General features: G+C 40.0%; 1 protein-coding gene across 3 annotated transcripts in view; it reads right to left on the reverse strand.

The window, feature by feature from the left end:
- The window catches only part of Dusp16 (dual specificity phosphatase 16), a 177,542-nt gene that overhangs the window by 24,719 nt on the left and 132,999 nt on the right, over positions 1–19,824 (reverse strand). For all 3 annotated transcript variants that reach the window (XM_063238245.1, XM_003470411.5, XM_063238246.1), the window contains exons 2-3: positions 17,174–17,766; positions 16,172–16,310 (exon numbers count right to left, since the gene is read on the reverse strand). In XM_063238245.1, coding sequence (XP_063094315.1) covers positions 16,172–16,310; positions 17,174–17,401 — 367 coding nt within the window. In that variant the 5' untranslated portion in view covers positions 17,402–17,766. The remainder of the gene's footprint in view (positions 1–16,171; positions 16,311–17,173; positions 17,767–19,824) is intronic.

Consider the following 19,824-nt stretch of genomic DNA (forward strand, 5'->3'; position numbering starts at 1 on the left):
GAAAGCTCTGAGAGCGGGAATCGGCAAATGGAGTTGAGAGCAGGACAGACGGGGAGCCCTGCATCGACCTGCGGTAAGTGAGGGAAATGGGGACTCTTCCATGGACTAGGAGGCTCCAACAGAGGATATACTGGGAAGGGGCAAACTAGCCGGAACAGGATGCTGCAATGTCCTTAGTTGCATATTCCCCTCTCAAGTGGGATTGGTGGGGAGTGCCTGGCCTGGGTGACGCCCGCGGACTAAGACCCAGTAGGCTAGCCCAGACCAGGTCCCAGCGCCTGGTGGTATACCTAGCAGTGAAGCCCTCAGTAGGTTGACTGACCTGGAGGGGCAGGCCCAGCAGAGGCTGTCCAGATCTGTGTCTCCCTAGTACACTGCAGTAGGCGGGAACACCTAGCCGGCAGATTCAAACAAACTGTAACCAACAAGAAAAAAAAAAATAGGGCCTCCTATTTACACTTGTATGGAAGAAACAAAAATATGGGAAGAGGGAGCAACAACAAAGGGTCCTCTGCCCCCAATCCTGAGAACACTGATACAGGATAGGTAAATACAAAGGAGAATGACAGAAAACATGCAATATTGGGCACGGCACCAATAGACATAAAGCGATGTCTCCGGAACCTCATAGATGAGTTCAAAAGTGAAGTATTTAATGAAATAAAGCAAGATATAAGTAGAATAGTTAGAGAAATGCTAAGCACCGCCCAAGAAAAAACAGATGATGCAATGGAAGAACAGAAAAAAAGGGGAGAATTGTTTGATGGAGAAAAAAAGAGAAAACATAGAATACGTGAAGCAGATTCAAAGAGATTACCAGGAAACTAAAAACTCTATTGAAAGCTGGCATAACAGCTTGAAAGAAACTAAGGATAGATTATCTGAACTGGAGGACAGATTGGTAAAGTGGGAGCATGAAATGAAAAACTTCTTAAAAATAACAGCAATAATACAAAGGCTAGAAGATGATAAGAGGATCTATAACTTAAGAATAAAGAACATAAAAGAAGAGGTAGGGACACAAACAAATGAACTACTAAAGCTATTCACAGAAATAATCCAGGAGAATTTCCCTAATTTAGCAAAAGGTTAAGATACTCAGATGTATGAGGCATACAGGACCCCAGCCACCTACAACCCAAAGAGAGCTACACCCAGACATATAATAATCAAAATTCCAGAAATCCAATATAAGAACAGAATATTAAAAGCCGTCAGAGACAAGAAACAGATCACTTACAAGGGAACACCTATCAGAATTACAGCAGATTTCTCGGCACAAACCATTAAATCACGAAGGGGGGGGGAATAATTCAAGCTTTGAAAGATAATAACCTCCAGCCAAGATTGATATATCCTGCACATCTATCTCTAGAAATTGATGGAAAAACAAAGTGCTTCCAGGATAAAGAGGAACTAGGGGGATTTGCAACCACCAGTTCAACTCTACAGAGAATACTGCAGGATATTCTAAAAAAGAAAAATACCAAGATTCCAGAAACAGTGGCAGAGAGGCCACAATGAATGAAGCAGAAAGTGAAATGAAGAGGACAAACTGACAACTAATGACAAAGAGCTCAACAGAAATGAGGCAGAGAAGGTTAGATGGTAGGAACAGCTATTTTGGAGAAAACAAGACATCATAATAGCTAATGCTGATTTAATATCATCTTGTTTTGAAGACCCATCAGGCTTTTGTTCTTCTGTCTCCACCAGTCTTAACATGTTGTATTTATTGGATTTTATTATATGTCATAATATAAACAAAAACTTATAGACAAGGAGATGATACAGAAACCATTGTTCATTTTCTGTTAGTTGATTCTAAATACCCTGTAATAATGTCATTCCCTTGAACAATTTTACATTGTTTTGATATGTTTGATGCTAGATTATACGAAGTTATACTCAAAGATTTCAAGGAAAGACACAATATGGTAACAACTTTTATGTCGGGATTATCTTGTGGTGAAACACTACTTTGCTTAAATGGTTATGTTTTGACCTGCGCTGTTTTGTTGTTATGCCCTCTTTTATCTCAATCTCCATTTTATTATTTACTTTTTTATTTTTATCCTTTTAATTAAGGGAAAAATAAATAAAAAATAGCAGGATATATTATAGTAACCCACTTTGTTTTCCTATTAACTTGATTTGAAACCTTGTATTGCTCTCACCATCTTGTTTTGAATGATTTTCCTCTATTCTGTTTTGCTTGATAGTACCAAGTTCGAAAGTATAGGCAACAGCTGTGAAGATAATAAGATTCATTATGACGCCCATTCTGGTTGACTATTATCTTCTTTTGAAGACCTATAATGTCTCCAATGTTTTGGTTTTATTGGTTTTGTTCTTTACTGTTTTGTTCAACTGTATTATAACTGATGATATAGGCAATTCTTTTTAAGATAGCAAGAGGCATTATAATAACCATTGTTGATCACCTTGTACCATGTTTTTACATTATCTATTATGTCCATCCTTTTGATTTGACTGACTCTGTTATGTCACATTTGGTTTTACTCTCTTCAAAAAGAAGTAATAAGAACTGTGGGAGTAATAAAACCCAAAATGTGTAACTGTCATTGTACAAAAGAAAAGAAAAGAAAAGAAAGTGCTCTAAAGGTTATAACTGCATAATATGTTTAAGTGTATAAGATAGATAGCCATATTACTGAGTTTTGTTGGATCATTGAACAAAAGTGTTTCCAGTCTCACTGTTTGAAAGTTCATTTTATATGCTTTCATTTTGTAACTTGAACAACTATTTCTAAAATGAGAATATGTAATCTATTAACTAGTGATTTCTTACTGTTTATTTTAAACTTTGTATTACTTGTACCCTTTTTCTGTTTTTTTTTTTCTTTTTCTCCTTAAATAAAATTAAAACAAAAACAAAAACACCTTGTGCTGTTTACCCTCTGGAATGAAGAACTTAGGGGCACTCGGAACCCATGCTCATCCCTCACACCCGCCAAGCTTGGTGACAGTGGCCTCTGCGCCCGCGCACCGCAAGGGTTTGCGGCCAGGCCAAAGCAAGATGCGCGCCCAGCATCGGGGCCTCTGTTGATTTGGATGGACAATGCTGAAACCCACATTTCTGTTTGTTAGTTTTCTACCAATTCAACCAAAAGAATGCATATTTAGAAATTAAAATCAGACAGAGAAAACATTTGGTAAGGTATATATAACTTATACATCCCTTTATTCTAATTCAGACACGGAAATATTCTTTCCTCAAGATCACTTCCAAATTCCAATCAAAAGTACTATTTTCCATTAAAAAAACAAACAAACAAACAAAAACCAAAAAAGAAATTGTAAACTATCATTCCATTTTGGGAAGGAAACCTACCAAATAAAATAATATACATGTAAAAACCCTATTAGACAATTCCAATTACTTTTATTCCTCTTCCCTTTGATCCATGTAATCAGTTATAAATCAGTTCATTTTCTTAAAATGAAAGAATACCTACCTAAATAACAAAAGTACCACTTTACAACTTAATGCTTCCTTAATTTCAAGTCCCAAATTCTAAAAATAGATCCCTACCCTTTTACTGGATTAAGTATCCATTCTATTATTTTAAAGGTAGTTCCCTTCAGGGAAAAACAAAGCACTTTTTCCTATGTATCTATTCAAATATGTAAAAGTCATTAGAGTTTTGTCAATTGATAGAGCTGCCTAAAGAGAAAAGCAGAATTAAAGAGAACACAGCCCATACCGTGAATGCATTCCACAGCTACAAACACAAATAATATTCATACAAAACTATGTTGCGGAAGCCATTTTTCTACAAAGTCATCTGTAAGTTTAACTCTTGTGTTTGAAATTATTTTCAAGTACCTAGTTGCACAGGTTTTTGTTTTGTTTTGTTTTGTTTTTTTATGGTACTAGGAATGGAACTCAGGACCTCACGCTTGCCAGGCAGGCACTGTGCCACTGAGGTAAATCCCTGGCCCAGGTTGCACAGTTTTCAAAGAGAGTTCTCATGCAGTATATTCTATTAAACAGAAACTCTTTCTTTGTAATATAAGCACAATTTTGTGGCATAATGCAAATAGGAAACTGGAATATACCTGCACCTGTACAGAAGAGCTGTCTCCACTCTGAAAATAAAATCTACTACTTCATAACCACACAGAGAAACACCATAATACCTTTTAAAACGAAAACACTGAAAGTGATTATTTTACAATAAAATACTTTCGTCACTCTTAAGAGTAATTCTTACTGCCTGAGGCTGAAGTGACTGATTCTAGCAACTCTAGTGCCCTGCCGTTCTGGCCAAGAACAGACTCTAGTATGGTTCCACTTCTTCAAGGATTGGTACACTGTACGTAGAGTTTAAAGGAATTGAATATGAAAAGAAGAAGAAGAAGAAAGGCAAACATATCTCTAGGAATACCAAACGAAAACATCTAACTATAATTTTTTTTGTGTGAGTTGGAGTGAGTTAGCCAAGCTATCCTGGCTGGAGGCAGCGTCTTTGAGGGGCAGGTGGGGGTGCGCCCTGTCAACATCAGAGCACAGCGCCTGCTGCCTGCACGGCCAGCTCTCCACTGAGCAAATGGGCAGCACCAAGGAGAAAAATCCCTCAACGGCCTGAAACACTGATTTACACTCTGCTTCCAGTCTACCTTGCATCTGCTGCAGGAGACACCAAGCACAAAGTGGACAGACACACACTGTTTGGAAACGCCTTAGTGAGCGTAAGAAGTCACCTACATTTCCTAATACATATCCTACAAGTGACACACATACAACAGAAGAATTAAAACATTCAAAGTACTAGCATAGAGCCAGGGATATAGCTCAGCAGAACAAGCCTCTGCCTGGCAAGCAAGAGGTTGTGTGTTCGAACTCTGTTACCAAAAAAAAAAAAATTACTAGCATAAGAGTCATTAAATATTATACTAATGCAATTTATAAATTTTGCATTCAAATATTCAGCTCTTTCTCCTCCCAAGACAATGTTATGAAATCAACTCAACTGGAAAAACCCAGGGTGCTTTTGAAGAATCTCAGCAGATGCAGTGATAACTGGTTTCAAACTGGCAATACATAACTTACGCCCAGAAACTTTGCTTCAAACACACACACACCCCAAAGAATTATTAATAAATGACTCAAATACACAGAGACTATCTAAAGAGTACAACCAGAATAGTCAAAAGGAATACAGTCAGAACCCACCACTCAGCTAAAAATTAACAAGCAACACGGCTGTTCTCATTAGAGAGTGGGGTTAAGATCTGAAGACAAGTGAACAGCTTTCCAGGACTTCCTTGGAGGATGATTTAGGAAAACTCTTACATCAGCAGCAAAGGGTGAGGGTTATTAAAGAGACCACACACTTATTTTCACCTGAAATCCGAGTTCCCAGTTTGCACTTGGGAGATTAATGTCCCCAGCGCCAATCTAACACTTCCAGCCCCCTTTAGTCATTTCCACTTACAAGACTTTAGAAATAAACTCTAAGCCAAAAGTCCCCTCTCTTTCCTTCTGCGGCTCTATCCACGTCAGCACCACTCCAGCACCAGCACTGCCCTCTGAGCAGCTTCACTTGCTAGGCAGCACCCTGCCATTCCTGGGCTGCGTTCTCCCCTCTGTTCCTGCCTCCCGTTCTCCTATTGCCACCCTAACCCATGCCTGGAAAAACCTCAGTAGGGGTTCTCTCTCACCCATTTGACCTCCTTTCCAATTTATTTCTATCCTGTCAGATTAAGCATTGGAAAATAATGTCTTCACATCATTCTCTGCTTCCAAATACTCACAAAATAAAATCCAAAATTCTTAGCCAGACAATCTAACCCCAATCTAAGTCCAGCTTCATTTTCCCCACTACCATCCTACATGTACCCAACACACTTGTGCTTTCCTACCTCTGGGCCTTTGACAATTCAATTTTTCCAGTTCACTTATGTGTCCAGGAAGTAAGGACAAATTCCACTCCTTCTTTATGTGTAAGTGTGGAACCAGTGTTTGAACTCAGGGCCTTGTGAATGCTCTAAAATGGTCAATCACTGAGCTACATCCCCAGCCCAAGTTTTACCTCTTCTGCCCAGTATATTCAAAATATGTTTTAGCCTGACCAATAAAATACACTGAAACAAAAGTTTCACAACTTCCCTTCCTACGTGAAATCCTGATCTATTCTATTCTACTGAAAGAAAATTCTATCTTCCCTGAGCAGGGCATTGGATATGGTACTGCCAACTTAGAAATTCTATAAAAACATTTACCAATCATAGGACAACGTTTAGCATGATAAACATTGGTAACTGAATCACCTGTTTTTGAGACAGGGTTTGTTATGTAGTTTAGGATGGTACTGAACTCACTATACAGCCCATGTTGGCTTAAACTTGTGGTGATCCTCCCGCCTTAGCCTCTTGAGTCTTGTGAATTACCTTTGTATGTATGTTGTGACACGGTTTATTTCTCTAGCTATCATACACTGTGAGTTGCTTGTGGATAACAAGTATATCTTATACTCCTTTATAACTTTAGCATGTAGCTTAGTCCTTGCACATAATTAAAATTCAATAAATGTTTATTGAATCCTTCCTTATTACAATGAGTAGCTGCTGATGGCTCTAAGTCTTATATATTTATGTTCCAAAGATTTCCTGATTCCATTCAAGGCTAAAAGCTATGTTGGCATGAGTGGGTGCGCAAATCTGCTTCCTAGGTCCCACAAAACTCTTGGTGGGAAAGAAGAGACCATTGAACAAGAGAGACATTTTTCTGCTACTAAAAGAAAAATAGTGAAACTGGCGAGTGCCATTTTGGTCTTCCAAAGAAGTAATTTTTTTTTTTTGTACTAATGACCTTGTACTTGCCAGGCAGGTGCTCATGCGGCTAACCTAAATCTCTGGCCCAGAAGTATTCATTCTTTTCTGTGCACCTTACCATATCCAAAGTATTTTATGTGAAGGCTGGATCATGAAAACTTTCTCTGATGTCCCTAAGTGGCCCTGGGTTGCATAATGTAAAGAGCGTAGTGATGTCACTGAAGTTTCAGCAATTGGACGTATATCCCCCAAGAAGCCACTTAGACACTGAGCACAACTAGATAAAGTGGCCACTGGATGTATTTTAAGTGGCCACCAAAAAGCACAATGAAATGAGATTATCAACTGGCATAGCCCTATGGTTAAGGGGAAAAACAAAGAAATTCTGACTCAAAACTCAAATTTGCTTAACTGTGAACTTTCTGTAAATCACTAGAAAAGTCACTTTGGCCCTCTGTGACACTTACAGATTTGTAATCCATCCAGAGGCAGGATCTCCCATCAGATCACACTTTTGGGTATTTCACTCTATCAACAGTCCTCACTAGCCAGTGGCACAGTTTCTGGGAAGACTTTAGAGCCACAAAAGAAGAAAGGGATGCCTGTCCACTCAACCAGACAACACTAGAAACCACTGAGATTCAGCATTCAGTGAGCACCTATTGTGAGCTGGACACAGCACTGAGGTAATGGGGACAGAGGTGACCGAGATAGAGACTCTCTGCAGTTGACAGTTTAGCAGGATAAATTTTAACCCAATGATTAGAAGACTAGGTCGTTATAATGGGTGGCCAAAGAAGTGTGGAACCAATGGCCAGACAGCTAGAGAAAGCTCAATACTGAATTTAGGAGACACCTACCACAGGTGAGTGGGAGACAGGAAAGGCCCCAAGGCACAAAAGACAGCCTCTGTGAGGACCGGGAGAACATGATGCTGTAGACTTGAGCAACTAGGATAAAGGCCTAACAAGCTCAAACGAACAAGAAGAAACACCCGAGGAGGTACAGCAGCATCAGATGAAGTAGATGGAAGTCTGGCACTGCAGGCCTCATGAGCCAGCTAAGGATTTGGTCATTTATCTTATTGCTGATGTATATTAGCTAGAAAGAGATACAATCTGGATTCCTTTAAAAAATATAGCTTTGGCTACAGGAAGCAATGGAAGGTGGCAAGATGGAGGACCTGAGGAGACCAGTTAAGAGGCTCCCGGAGCTTTCTTGGTGAGAATGGTGTGGCCTTGACTCGCCTAGGCCTCAGGGCCCTAAAGGAAGATCTACTGAGTGAGTGATGACAAGTGTTCGGCCAAATCTCCCAACAGCTCGCAGTGCCCACCATGTCTAAGTGGCAGGCTGGGGATGTAACCAGCGGTGGAGGCTCAACCAGCCTGCACAAGGCCCTGAGTTCAGTCCCTGGACGGACACACACACACACACCTTCTTATTTAAATGGCTCGCATAACTTAATTACACTTCCTCTCAATTTCCATTTTCCTCATTCATTTTCCCTGGTACTGAGAGGGTAGGGCTGTGCCATGGACTGAACCCAGGGCCCTGCATGTGCTAAAGAAAGTACTCGAGCACTGAGCTACACTCCTAACCCCTTCTTCTTCTTTCTTCTTTCTCCTTCTTTTTTTTTTTTTTTGTCTTTGAGACACAGTCTCATTATGCAGTTCAGACTAGTCTTTAGCTCACTTTGTAGCTCAGGCTGGTCTCTAACTCACAACAATCCTCCTGCCTCAGCTTCCTGCGTGCTGAGATTACAGGCATACGCCACCATGCTCGGCTCCTAGTCCATTCTTAAATTGCAAGACAAAGTCTCACTATGTTGTCCAGGCTAGCCTGGAACTTGCAGAACTCCTGCCTCAGTCACCCAAACAGGTTATGGGGATATGCCACTAAACCTTGCATTTTAATCATATTTTTAAATCATAGTGGTCTCCCCTAGAACGCTAATGACCAGCCAAACTCAAATCTTGCTCATGTATCTTTCAAGGTTCAATTAAAATTCCACTGCCCAATTTCTGCGGATATACTGAATTGTTCCTTATTCCGCTAACACACAGTTTAGCACATGATCACATGCTTCCCTTTGTTTCATCCAGTTTAAGCATGATCCCTCAAATTAATCACTGAACTCTCAAGGGGAAGGGGAAGCCTTTGTTTTTTCCAGTATCTCCAATCCCTAAGCCAAGTCCAGGGCTTGACCACAGACGTGCCTGTCAAACACCAGGAGGCGGGCTGAGGGAAAAGGCAAAGAATGTGCCTGCACCTGGCATATCTCCAGAGCACACAGATGACACAACTGGGGCAAGGAAGATTGATGTCACTGTTGTCATCCACAGTGCTTTTGTTTGGCTTGTGCAAAATATCATGACAAGGAACCAAAGAACTATTTTAGTCAGCTCTATATTTCTGGCCATTATGTCTGAGCCCCTTGTAGCTGGGAATTATAAACTGGCATATTACAGTGGCAGGTAGTAACTGAGAAAAGACCCAGTGTGGAAGACTTTGTGCAAACCAAGATTCAGAAGCAGGACCAGCAGATATAAACAGAGAACAACACTGTTTCCCCCCATCCTTCTTGAGGTATAATTGACAACTAGAAGTGATACAAATTTAAGGTGTCTGATGTAATTTGATATACATATTTATTGTGAAATGATTAGCACATCCCACATAGCTACCTGTTTTTGTTGGTATAACGAGAACATTTTAGATCTTCCTTCGAAGCGTATTTCAGGCTTATTATACATTGGCTTATAATACATTATTAACTATCATGTTGCCTACTGGATCTCTAGCACTAAAAGTCTGTATTCTAACCAACATACCCCCACTTTACATCCACTCTGTAGCCAGTGGTAACCACTATTCAACTGTTTCTGACTTTTAGATTTCACACGTAGGGTGATACACTACAGTAGTTTTCTGTATTTGGCTTACTCAGAATAACGTCCTCCAGGTTCAACTCTATTGTCAAAAACGGCAGGATTTGGGGGCGGGGTGTGCGGGGTATCATAGCTGAAGCCTTGCACACGCGAAGCACATGAACTCCCACTAAGCTACAGCCCAGGCACTTTACTTTTTTTAAAGACTGTGTAATATCCTGTCTGCATGTGTATGTACAGCACCCACTTTAGACTGTTTTCTGTGACTCTCAGTAGCTTTACACTTAGAGCAGTGAATTCCAGATAATGGTAGCAGTTTACTAAAATTCATTCACTTTTATCTCATTTATCAAACTCTACAGGATTGAAAGCAGAATGTTTGAGATGTCCTTTCTCCAAACAAAAGAAAAGAAATGAAGTAATGAATTTAATGATACCTAACAACAGCACAGAAGCAAAAGTTACAATCAGGAAGATCAAGTTCTATTATCCTTCCATTAGGAAGGACAGCAATTAATTCTATTAAACCAAACTTCACATTATATCACACAGAACAGTTAGCTAAACCTGGATCCCTGTTAAACTGAAAATATGTAGTTGAAAACATTTTGTTCACTCATAGGTCTAATTGCACTAGCAAATCCCAAAAGTACTTGTCGTTGGGTACAGTGGTGCATGATTACATCCCAGCTGCTGAGGAAGGAGAGTTGTGAGTTTGTGGCCAGTCTGGGCAATCTAGTGAGACTCTGTCTCAGAAAATAATAAACAAAAATGTGTTTGACCTTTAATGACAGCAAAAAAAACTAAGACCTTTGGTATGTTCAGAGACTAAATGTTTATAAAAGTCCTTAATCCTATGCCTAACACTATATCTGGCACGGTACTTAATAAGTGGTATTTTCTATAATTATTTGAATTTATACTTCAGTACAGAACAGAGGAGTTAGGCTCATTTGATGATCCTGTCTGGCTAAAATAAATGTATTTATTTATAGTATATTCTTTATCAACAGTCTCATTCCATGAAGTATGAATAAGAATACCATGGAGAGGCTGAGCAACAGCTACCACAAAAACGGTCTTTTAGAATAAGGCTGATCCGACATGGCAGTCCTGACTCCCATCCCGCCTCCTGAGCAAGCTCCAGGTCTGGACTCACTGTGGATGTGGGGCGCGGCCACCAGGTGAGAACAGTGAAGGCTTTGGAGAGTCACTCTCAGCTCTTTACTTCTGTTTGCAAATGAGAGTTGAGGTCTGTTATTCACCTATGGGTTTCACTTGCTGTGGAGTCATCCTATGCCTCATCCCAAGCTAGAGGTATGAGTGGTGTACAATGAAAACTTGTGGACACCCCTTTTTCTGGTACAGACCCCTTACCACTGACTTACACTCCCAGCAACCCCTCTTTACTTTGCTGAAACTGTAAGAGTAAGGACAGGGAAGAAAATGATAGGTAAAGCAGATTTCTCGCCCACAGATTCCTTTCTTTCCTTCAGGCTGGCTTTGAACTCCTGGCGATCCCCCTGCCTCAGCCTCCTGAGTCCTGGGCCTGCACAAGGGTGTGCACCACACACAGCTACTATACGTTCAATGTTATTGCTATTAAGTGAATCCACTGTTTTTTCTCTTTTCTGTATGTTAACACAAAATGAAAGCTAAAATTCAGCATTTTCCTTTTTCTTCCTGTATTTATTTTGTATAATTAATGTAAATAAATTTGGCTCTTAGAAATAGACAAGGGCAAATAAAATAAAGTGATATAAGCTACGAAACAGAACTAGTTTTCTGAACAAATCCAAAAGAGTTGATCAGTAAGCAACTATTAGTAATTGGTTATTTTGTCTTTTAAGAGTTCCTGTTCAAAAAGACACTGACAGAAGATTTTAGACACACTAACATGATTTTCACAATAAGGCAAGAGTTATCTTTCTTCTGGAGCTGAAAAAACATCACCATAACTTAGATTAAATGATGTATCCCACACGTAAAAGGGAAGAGATGGAACAGGCTGAAGGTGGGACCCTCCGCCCAGGTCTTGCCGCGGCCACGTCAGCCTCCAGCAGGCGCTCCATGGCCAGCAGAAGGACACTAGGACAGCGGAGCCAGAGCCAGCGCCGACTCCTTCCAACGCTGACGCAGCCTTTCTTCCCTCCTGCCTCTCTTCTGACATGGTCTTTCCTTCTGTCAGTATCTAAGGTTTACATTAAATCTACTTACTGGCAAACCCTGAAAATCATTCATGGTTGGATTCTCTAAAGTCATGTCTCCCTTCTTCTGCTCAGTCTGAACTTTTACTGTGCGCAAACACGGCACAGGTGCAGAGCAGAGCAGCACCTGTCTCCGGCTTGGCCTCTGCCGATTCCAATCTAGATTACCCACTGCCACCGTTAACCCAGTGTCCTGGACATCTGGGACTTTCTGTTGCAAGTCCAAAATACTTTATTCTTGGTAAACATTTCTTTATAGTTCTTTTAAGGTTTAAATTAACTACATAAACTTTCCTGGAATATTCCCAATAGAATCAAATTCTCTTCGAATTATTAGAAAGCCAATTTTTTTTTTTTAGCCAAATACAAGTTACACATTTGTCCCTTAACAAAAGCCTGTTCTAGGTTACAAAGTCTTTTTTTACATACTAAATGTTTATGTCTCAGCCAAACGTGGTGGTGCACACTTGTAATCCCAGTGCTCAGGAGGCTGAGGCAGGAAGATTGCCTCAAGTTCAAGGCCAGTCTGAGCTGCATAGTGAGTTTAAGGCTAGCTTGGACTACAGAGTGAGACCTTGTCTCAAAAAACAAAACAAAACAAAAAAACATCAAAACTTTATGTCTCTCCTATTCTGGCACTCTAATAATGTAAATTCTTAAGTCATAATTTTTAAAAAGGTGATACAGAAGATAGATGTGGGTCTTTAAACTGGGCTTATCCAATACCAACTTCAAAATCTGAGAAAGGTGTGTGTGGAGGTGAGGCTGTAATTACCATAACCTATCCAACAAAGATGACGGAAAATCTCATTGTATTTTGCTAAAAATGTGGATGCAAAATGAGGATTAGGGACTGGGGATTTAGCTCAGCGGCATAAGCGCCTGCCTTGTAAGCAGGCAGTCGTGAGTTCGGTCCCTGGTACCGATAAAAAGGAAAAAGATAAAAAAAAAAAAAAAATGAGGATTAAACCTTTCAAGCAGGAATGGGGTAGAGGGAGTTGAAACAATGCTATGGTTTAATACCTTTTTAAAAAAACCTTACATTATGAGGCAGGGTCTTACTATGTAGCTCAGACTGGTTTTGAACTCATTATGTAACCCAGACTGATCTCAAACTTGCAGGGAACCTCATGCCTCAGCTCTTGAGTTCTGGGATTACAGGTAGGTGCCACCATGCCCAGCATTATATTTACATTTTTAATACAAATATTATTTTAATTTTCTCCATTGATATGGTTTTAAGAATTTGTATCTTTCTATGAATAAAGCTAAATTTTTAGAATTAGCTGTTTATCAAATTTCAGTATTTAAGAATCACAAAAAATTAGCATTGTTTAACTGTAGTATTTTTATCAGATTCTAATGTTTAAATCTACTTAGATGAAAAATTTTCCATAGCAGTTACATGTTGCTCTATCTGAATAAATGCACTTTGCAAATAACTGATCTCAAAGCAATCACATGTTCTCAACTTTCAGATTTTGTCACTGTTTGTCACTAGGTTCTCCACATAAATTTTGGCCCCCTTGTTTGAGAGAAAAGCTCATTAAGATGCTTTTATCAGCTGGGCACGGTGGTGCATGCCTATAATCCCTGTACTCAGGAAACGGAAGCAGTGTGACCAGCCACCCTGGCCAATGTAGCAAGTTTGAAGCTGGCTTGGACTACATACCACATAATGAGACCTTGTCTCAAAAAAAAGATGCTCTTATCAGTTTTTTAGGAAACCTTCTTATTCCCTCTTTTCAAACTCATCCATCTCTGAATAAGGAAATCCTGGCAGTATTAGCAGAACTAGTGCTACAGTTCTTCACTTTCCTACCTAGTGAGCATAAACGCCAGCTCAAACTGATGCTTTCCTTTCTCAAGGTGGTAGAAAGTTCTAAATTGATGGAAAAATAACTTTAAGAAAGCACTTTGTTTGTATCATTGTGACCTGGTAATTTATGGTAGCCTCTGTGGGAAACTGTGTGGTTTCCCATGGCCAAGTATTTCTCCCCAAGCAAAATATTTAAGCAACTTTCATTGATACATCCTCTGTCTCACATTCCTGGTTTATCCAGTGAGCAGCTGAAATTAGGCAAAAAAAAAAAAAAAAAAACTGCTTCCCAAAAATCTATGGCCTTACTTTCCCAGCATTCTTTTCCCCTCATGCCAATTTTTTATCTACCAAGAGAAGTCCCAGATGATTAGAAGCTTTTCAATGGCTGGGGACACTTTTAACAATCCAGGACTCTCTCCTGGGTGTTAGAAGAGGTTTGGCTGCTTACAAACTCCCAAATGAGACACTGCAGACCTGGAAGCCACCTTCTGTGCTGTAGGACATACAGGGCTCTGGATATGCAGATGAGGATGAGGTGCCATCGATAGATACAGTCATTGTGGTTCATGATGCTGCCTAGGCTTTGGCTGAGGGCTGAGAAACATTTCTTGTATGAAATGAGGATGTTGGAGTCTTCTGACTCATGGTGTCATTCCATGAGACCCTCGGGCTGAACTAGATGATCAGACTGGATCCTTGTGTTTCCTTATTGGTCAGTGAGTGCCCTTCCAAAGCTACGGATGATTCATAAGAACGAAGGAGTGTTCTTTGGCAAAGGGAGTGAGAGGGCACTTAGATAGTCAAGACCCCTGTGCTGGGAACTCAGCGTGCTCACTCCTCTGCAGGGTGTCTGCATGGCCAGCTTGCCATGTCTGGGGCCCTCCCCTCCCTGGGAAAAGGTATCTCAACAAGAGCAGGAGGCATAAGTCACTTTGTCATGAAGCACATCTTGGTACATAACCTCTAAAAACACCCCTGATCCCATGAATAGAATTCCAAAGTAAAATCCCTCACGATGGCTACAAAAGCAGGCCATGAGGGCTTAAACTCAGGAAATTAGTTTAGTGGCACTCTAAAATTGTTATATTTAGCACACTTATATTCCCATTAAAAGAATGTGCCTGGGCCAAGGATTTAGCTCAGCAGCATAAGTGCCTGCCCGACAAACATAAGGTGGTGAGTTTGATCGCCAGTACCAAAAAAAAACAATGTGCCTACCAGGCTGGACGTGAGGCTGGATGGCAGAGTACCTGCTTAGCATATGTAAGGCTCTGGGCTTAATACCCAGCACCACCACTGAACAAAAAAAAGTGCGTATCAACAGGCAGGATGGAACACTACAATTCTTAATCACAGAATCTTCAAATTGGCATTCCAATTCAGACTTCACATAAGAACACCCACAGAGGGATCAGACAGACAACCAAAGCATAAATGAAAGATGTGGCTATAGACGATCTGAGCTGGAGACATGGAAATCTTACCTAAACCTGGGCAGAGTTTAAAAGTGATGACATCACCAACAACTGGATAATCCTTTTCTCTTAAGTCAGAAATATTTGTACTTCTTAACAATCAATTGCCAAATTCACTGTACCCTCCTTTTAACAAAACACTTAAGGTATAAAAGTGATACTACATATATTTTTATTTTCTTAGATCATATTTTCAAAAACATTCTTGCCTATCCCTGTGGATAAATCTGCCTGAGAGCAGCTTTATGTTAAGATTCCACACACTGATAAACTGTATTCCCCTCTGTGAGTCAGTGCAAGTGGAAGGACTTCAGTAATATCCGCAAAACAGGATAGACAGTTTGCTTTAGAACTCCCTCAGGCAGACATAAAATATTTGGGCTCTTCTACATCCTTTCTAAAATCATCTGGTTATTTGTAAAGTGAGACTTGTTTTTTCAGTGCAAAAATAAAAATACACAAGTTTTATGACAGTCCCCATAACAATTAGAAGAAATATTCTGCATACTTCTTGCCCTATTTCATTGTCCACTAATATTCAGAAAGTTGACCTATCTCTGGAGTCGACTTTAAATATTTAATAAGAGCCTGACACTGTAATACTGGTCGGATTCTTGCCACAGAGGTGGGAACTAATGGCAGGAGCTGAGGTCATTTGGTGTTCTTACATCACAGGTGAAAAGAAAAATCTTCAGTCAGAAAAACTGACTCTAAGCCAACATGCAGGCACAACGACCTGCGTGGTTTTTCTAACTAATAAATACCAAGGAAGAGGCCCTTCAGTTAAATCAAAAATACACTGACCAGTGAGACAGAATGATACTATTCAATTTAAACAGAACTGTTGCCCCCACCAAAAGCTTTCACGCAATGTATGCATCCCAGCTGCGATGAACTACGGTACTCTGCGCTCGCTGGGTAATACTGCTTACATGGCTCAGTGAGGCTCCAAGTCCACTGCGCTACACACAGCCTTACCTGCAAGTAGGTGGACGGAGCTGAAGCTCTTCTCCAGTTTGCCCAGCAGGACCGTGAGAAAGCAGTCTGATGACAGGGAGGCAACATCTTTGGAGCTCTGATCATAAACTACCACCTTCTGACTGCAATCAATGTCAACCTGAAATGCAAATGGGAGAGGCTTGTTGTAGGAAGGCAGGCAAGAAAAATAATCTTAAAAACAACCAATTGAGCAAGTTGTCATACTTATTGGTGCTGATGCAAACAATGCTGCTTGTTTTCAATTGATTATTTGAATAAAAATGAGATATGATTAATTTACTGGTAAAAGGTAGCATACACACTTGTATACATCAACCTTTGAAAGGCTAAACTGATGCTATTTCTAGGAAGATAGGCTCAAAACGTATTGGTTTTTAAATACTCATAAAAATGTAAAGTTTGTAAACTAAATACATACTATGTAAAATAAGCTTTCCTAAACATTTTAGAATGGCTTCTAGTAATAATAAATAAGCTGTTTATTAAACTTAAACGATGAGCTTGTTTTTATTCATGAAGACATAGCCTTCCCTAACAAAGACAGTATTTCAGTATCCTAGGAATAATTTCCTTGAAGGTAATATCCTTATGTCTTGACCAGTATTACCACACATAAATGTGACCAGATATAAAAAGCACACCTAAAAATTAGTTCCTACTTAATTTCCAAAGTGAGTTTGTAGAAAATACAAATATTTAAATTGAGAAAAAATTTCAGCAAGCCATTAACAGGAAAACAGCTTACACTCAAAATAGCACACATTATTAACCTTTCAGTATAGTTTACAATATTCTTAAATGTGACAGTATGATTAGTAAATTATTTTGAGGTACTTCAAGGTGCCAAAATCTAAAAAGCAACCAAAACTTCTCAAATTACTTTCTCCACTTAAAAATGAGGTTTCAATTAAAATTGTTCCCCACTTTACACATTTATCTTTAAAAAGGCAAAAAAAAAAAAGGGTAGGGGGAAGCATTTACCTTATGTTTTGCTGAATGCTGGATAAGTTCTGTAATTAACACTTTGTCCTGTTGCAACCTCCGCTTCATAAGCTTGGAGCAGTTGATATTAATGGCTTCTAAAATGTGGGATGTATTGTATTCCACAAATGGCCGGCTATCAATTAGCAGCACTTTTTCTGTTCCACTTTCCAGCAGAGCCACCAACCTCTCAGTAACAATTTGAGTTCCAATCATCTCATGGGCCATGACAACAATAAGTCCTCTTTTTCCACCTCCTCCTTTAATTTGCCACGATGATGTAATGGTGGTGTGCTCAAAGGCTCAGCCACTCCATTGTACTAAAAATGTATGAGGTCAGGCTGGTGGTGACTGGCAAAAGGAGAGTTAAACCCATTTTCAGCAAGAGCCCTCCAACTGAATGTCTCTTTCTCTTCCCCGTTGATGTGCTCTTGCAAAGGGCTTCTTCCACAAAGCAGCCCCTCACATTTGATTCATAGAGAGATGACTGGAATAACCATTCCACAACAAAAGATGCTTTGGGGCAGCCAGTGCATTACATCATTCTTTACCTTTGCTCCCTCGCTCCAACAGCTTTACACTGGACTGACAGCCTACACAGAGAGAGAAAGACAGACAGAAAACAAAACATGGGGTCAGAGAAAGAAGAAAGAGCATCAGATTAGAGAGTGTATGATTCATAATATTTACTCCATTAATCTAATTCCACACTTGACGCGCTGTTTCACTTGGACAAACAAAAGGGGCAAGTAGGTATGGTTTCAGAAAAAATATGCTGGTGATGATTCAGTTATAGCTCAAAAGGCAAAAATTTCAAGAAAATAAAAAATAGTCATGAATTATAATCACCTGGAGCCAGTACTACATGACTGGTATGGAATCAGAAGGGCTATTCAAAGCAGCTTGAATTATTATTACTGCAAATGGTTTTCCATTTTATTTATTTCTTGAAAACACAACACAGAACAACAGCCAAGAGTGGTTTTAACAATCTCATATTATCGGGACCAAAAACACCAAAAACAAAACCAAAAACCCCATAGTTGCTTGAGAATTACTGTATTAAGTGGCTATGTGTGAGTGCATGCATGCAGATGTGAATACCAGCGTGCAAACAATGGGCCCCAGAGAATAGGCAGGAAAATAGGCCGTATAAATTTCAGCTGCCTTTTGAAAAAGTGAACGGACAAAAATGGCTGATGTGCTTGTCACAGCAACTACTGAACTGCAGGACTTGTGATGTACCAAGGACATCATCCACAGGAGGTAGTGTCAGGGCTATGCTTTGGGCCTGTTTCCTTCGCATGACCAATCTGCTCACACTAAGTTCCTCAATCCGGTTGGTGGAGGCTTACCCTTTACCTTCTTGCACCGCATTCTCAAGAGAATCACTGATTCCCAACCTGGAAAATTGTACCCACTAACCTGGGACTCTAAATCAGCTGCCTCCATCTACAAAGCTCTTAAAGCCAGATCCAGCGTTCCCCGGTCCTACCAAACTTCTACCATCATCCATTTCCTCATTAACACTAACTGGAGCTTGGTGCCCATAATTTGGACAAGGCCCTAACCTTCAATATTCTCATTCCCATTTCCCCTGGCACATCCTTCTTGTACAAAATCCAGCATGTACTACATAAAACTAGAAGTCTACTGTCAGCATTCAACTTTCAAATGGTAAACTATTTGATGACAAAGATTTTGTATTTCTTATGATTGTTATGCTTTACATATAAGATGCTCCAATTATGACAATAAGAAAAATCTTTCTTGTCCCCAAAACGATTTAAGATTCCAAGTAAATACTTCATTAACTGATTTCAGATCAGGATGACAAAATCTTCAAACATCTTTGCATCATTCTTCTTAATTTTATACTTACAAATTCAAAAGTAAAACATGGAAAACAGGGCTCAGCATATAAAAGAAGCTGTCTTGCCATCTGCAGAGTATATAACTTTGGGCAAATCATATCACACACTTTTGTTCTAAGGACAAAATAGTGAAACTTATCTAAAATTCATAACTAAAACAACTGCGCACATGAAAGGAGGAAAAATGCTCTTAAAGACGCACTGGTGAACAAGGCTGGCCTACGTACAGACTCTAAAAGGTATCATGGGCCATGAAAGCAGAAGTAATTCCACCCTCCCGCAGCCCCGCTGCAACTTTCCTCACAGAACCTGACATACCGAGTCGGAAGACACCTGAGAAATCGTCTCATCTGCCCATTTTACAAAACAGCTGCATTTAACACAGTGCATGTCCATTTCCTGTCTTCCAAGGAACAAGCTTCATTATATTTATGTATTTATTTTTAGTTCAGCTTTACATCAGTAAGGTACTAAAGTCATCAACAGAGGAAACGGCAGAGAATATATCCTGGTCAAAGCACAGACCAGGGCTAGCGCTGAAGCAGGGACTGACAGTTCATGGCAACCTCAGGTCCTGGACTCAGACTGACTCCCAAACTAGGGCTTCTACTACTGGGTTACCCAGTTTTCCCTAAGTATCTATTCCCATAATAGAGCTGACTGGGAAAGAATAACAGGACTTGTCCATGAGGTGCCCAAGTGGCACAGAAAGTGGAAACCAGAGAACACGAGCCAGTTGGTTCCAACAATGACGCTGAGACTCAGAGTCTGATTGGC

This window comes from Cavia porcellus, unplaced genomic scaffold (genome assembly GCF_034190915.1).
Source record: "Cavia porcellus strain 051 isolate PalLab524CR breed Dunkin Hartley unplaced genomic scaffold, mCavPor4.1 scaffold_27, whole genome shotgun sequence".
NCBI lineage: Eukaryota > Metazoa > Chordata > Mammalia > Rodentia > Caviidae > Cavia > Cavia porcellus.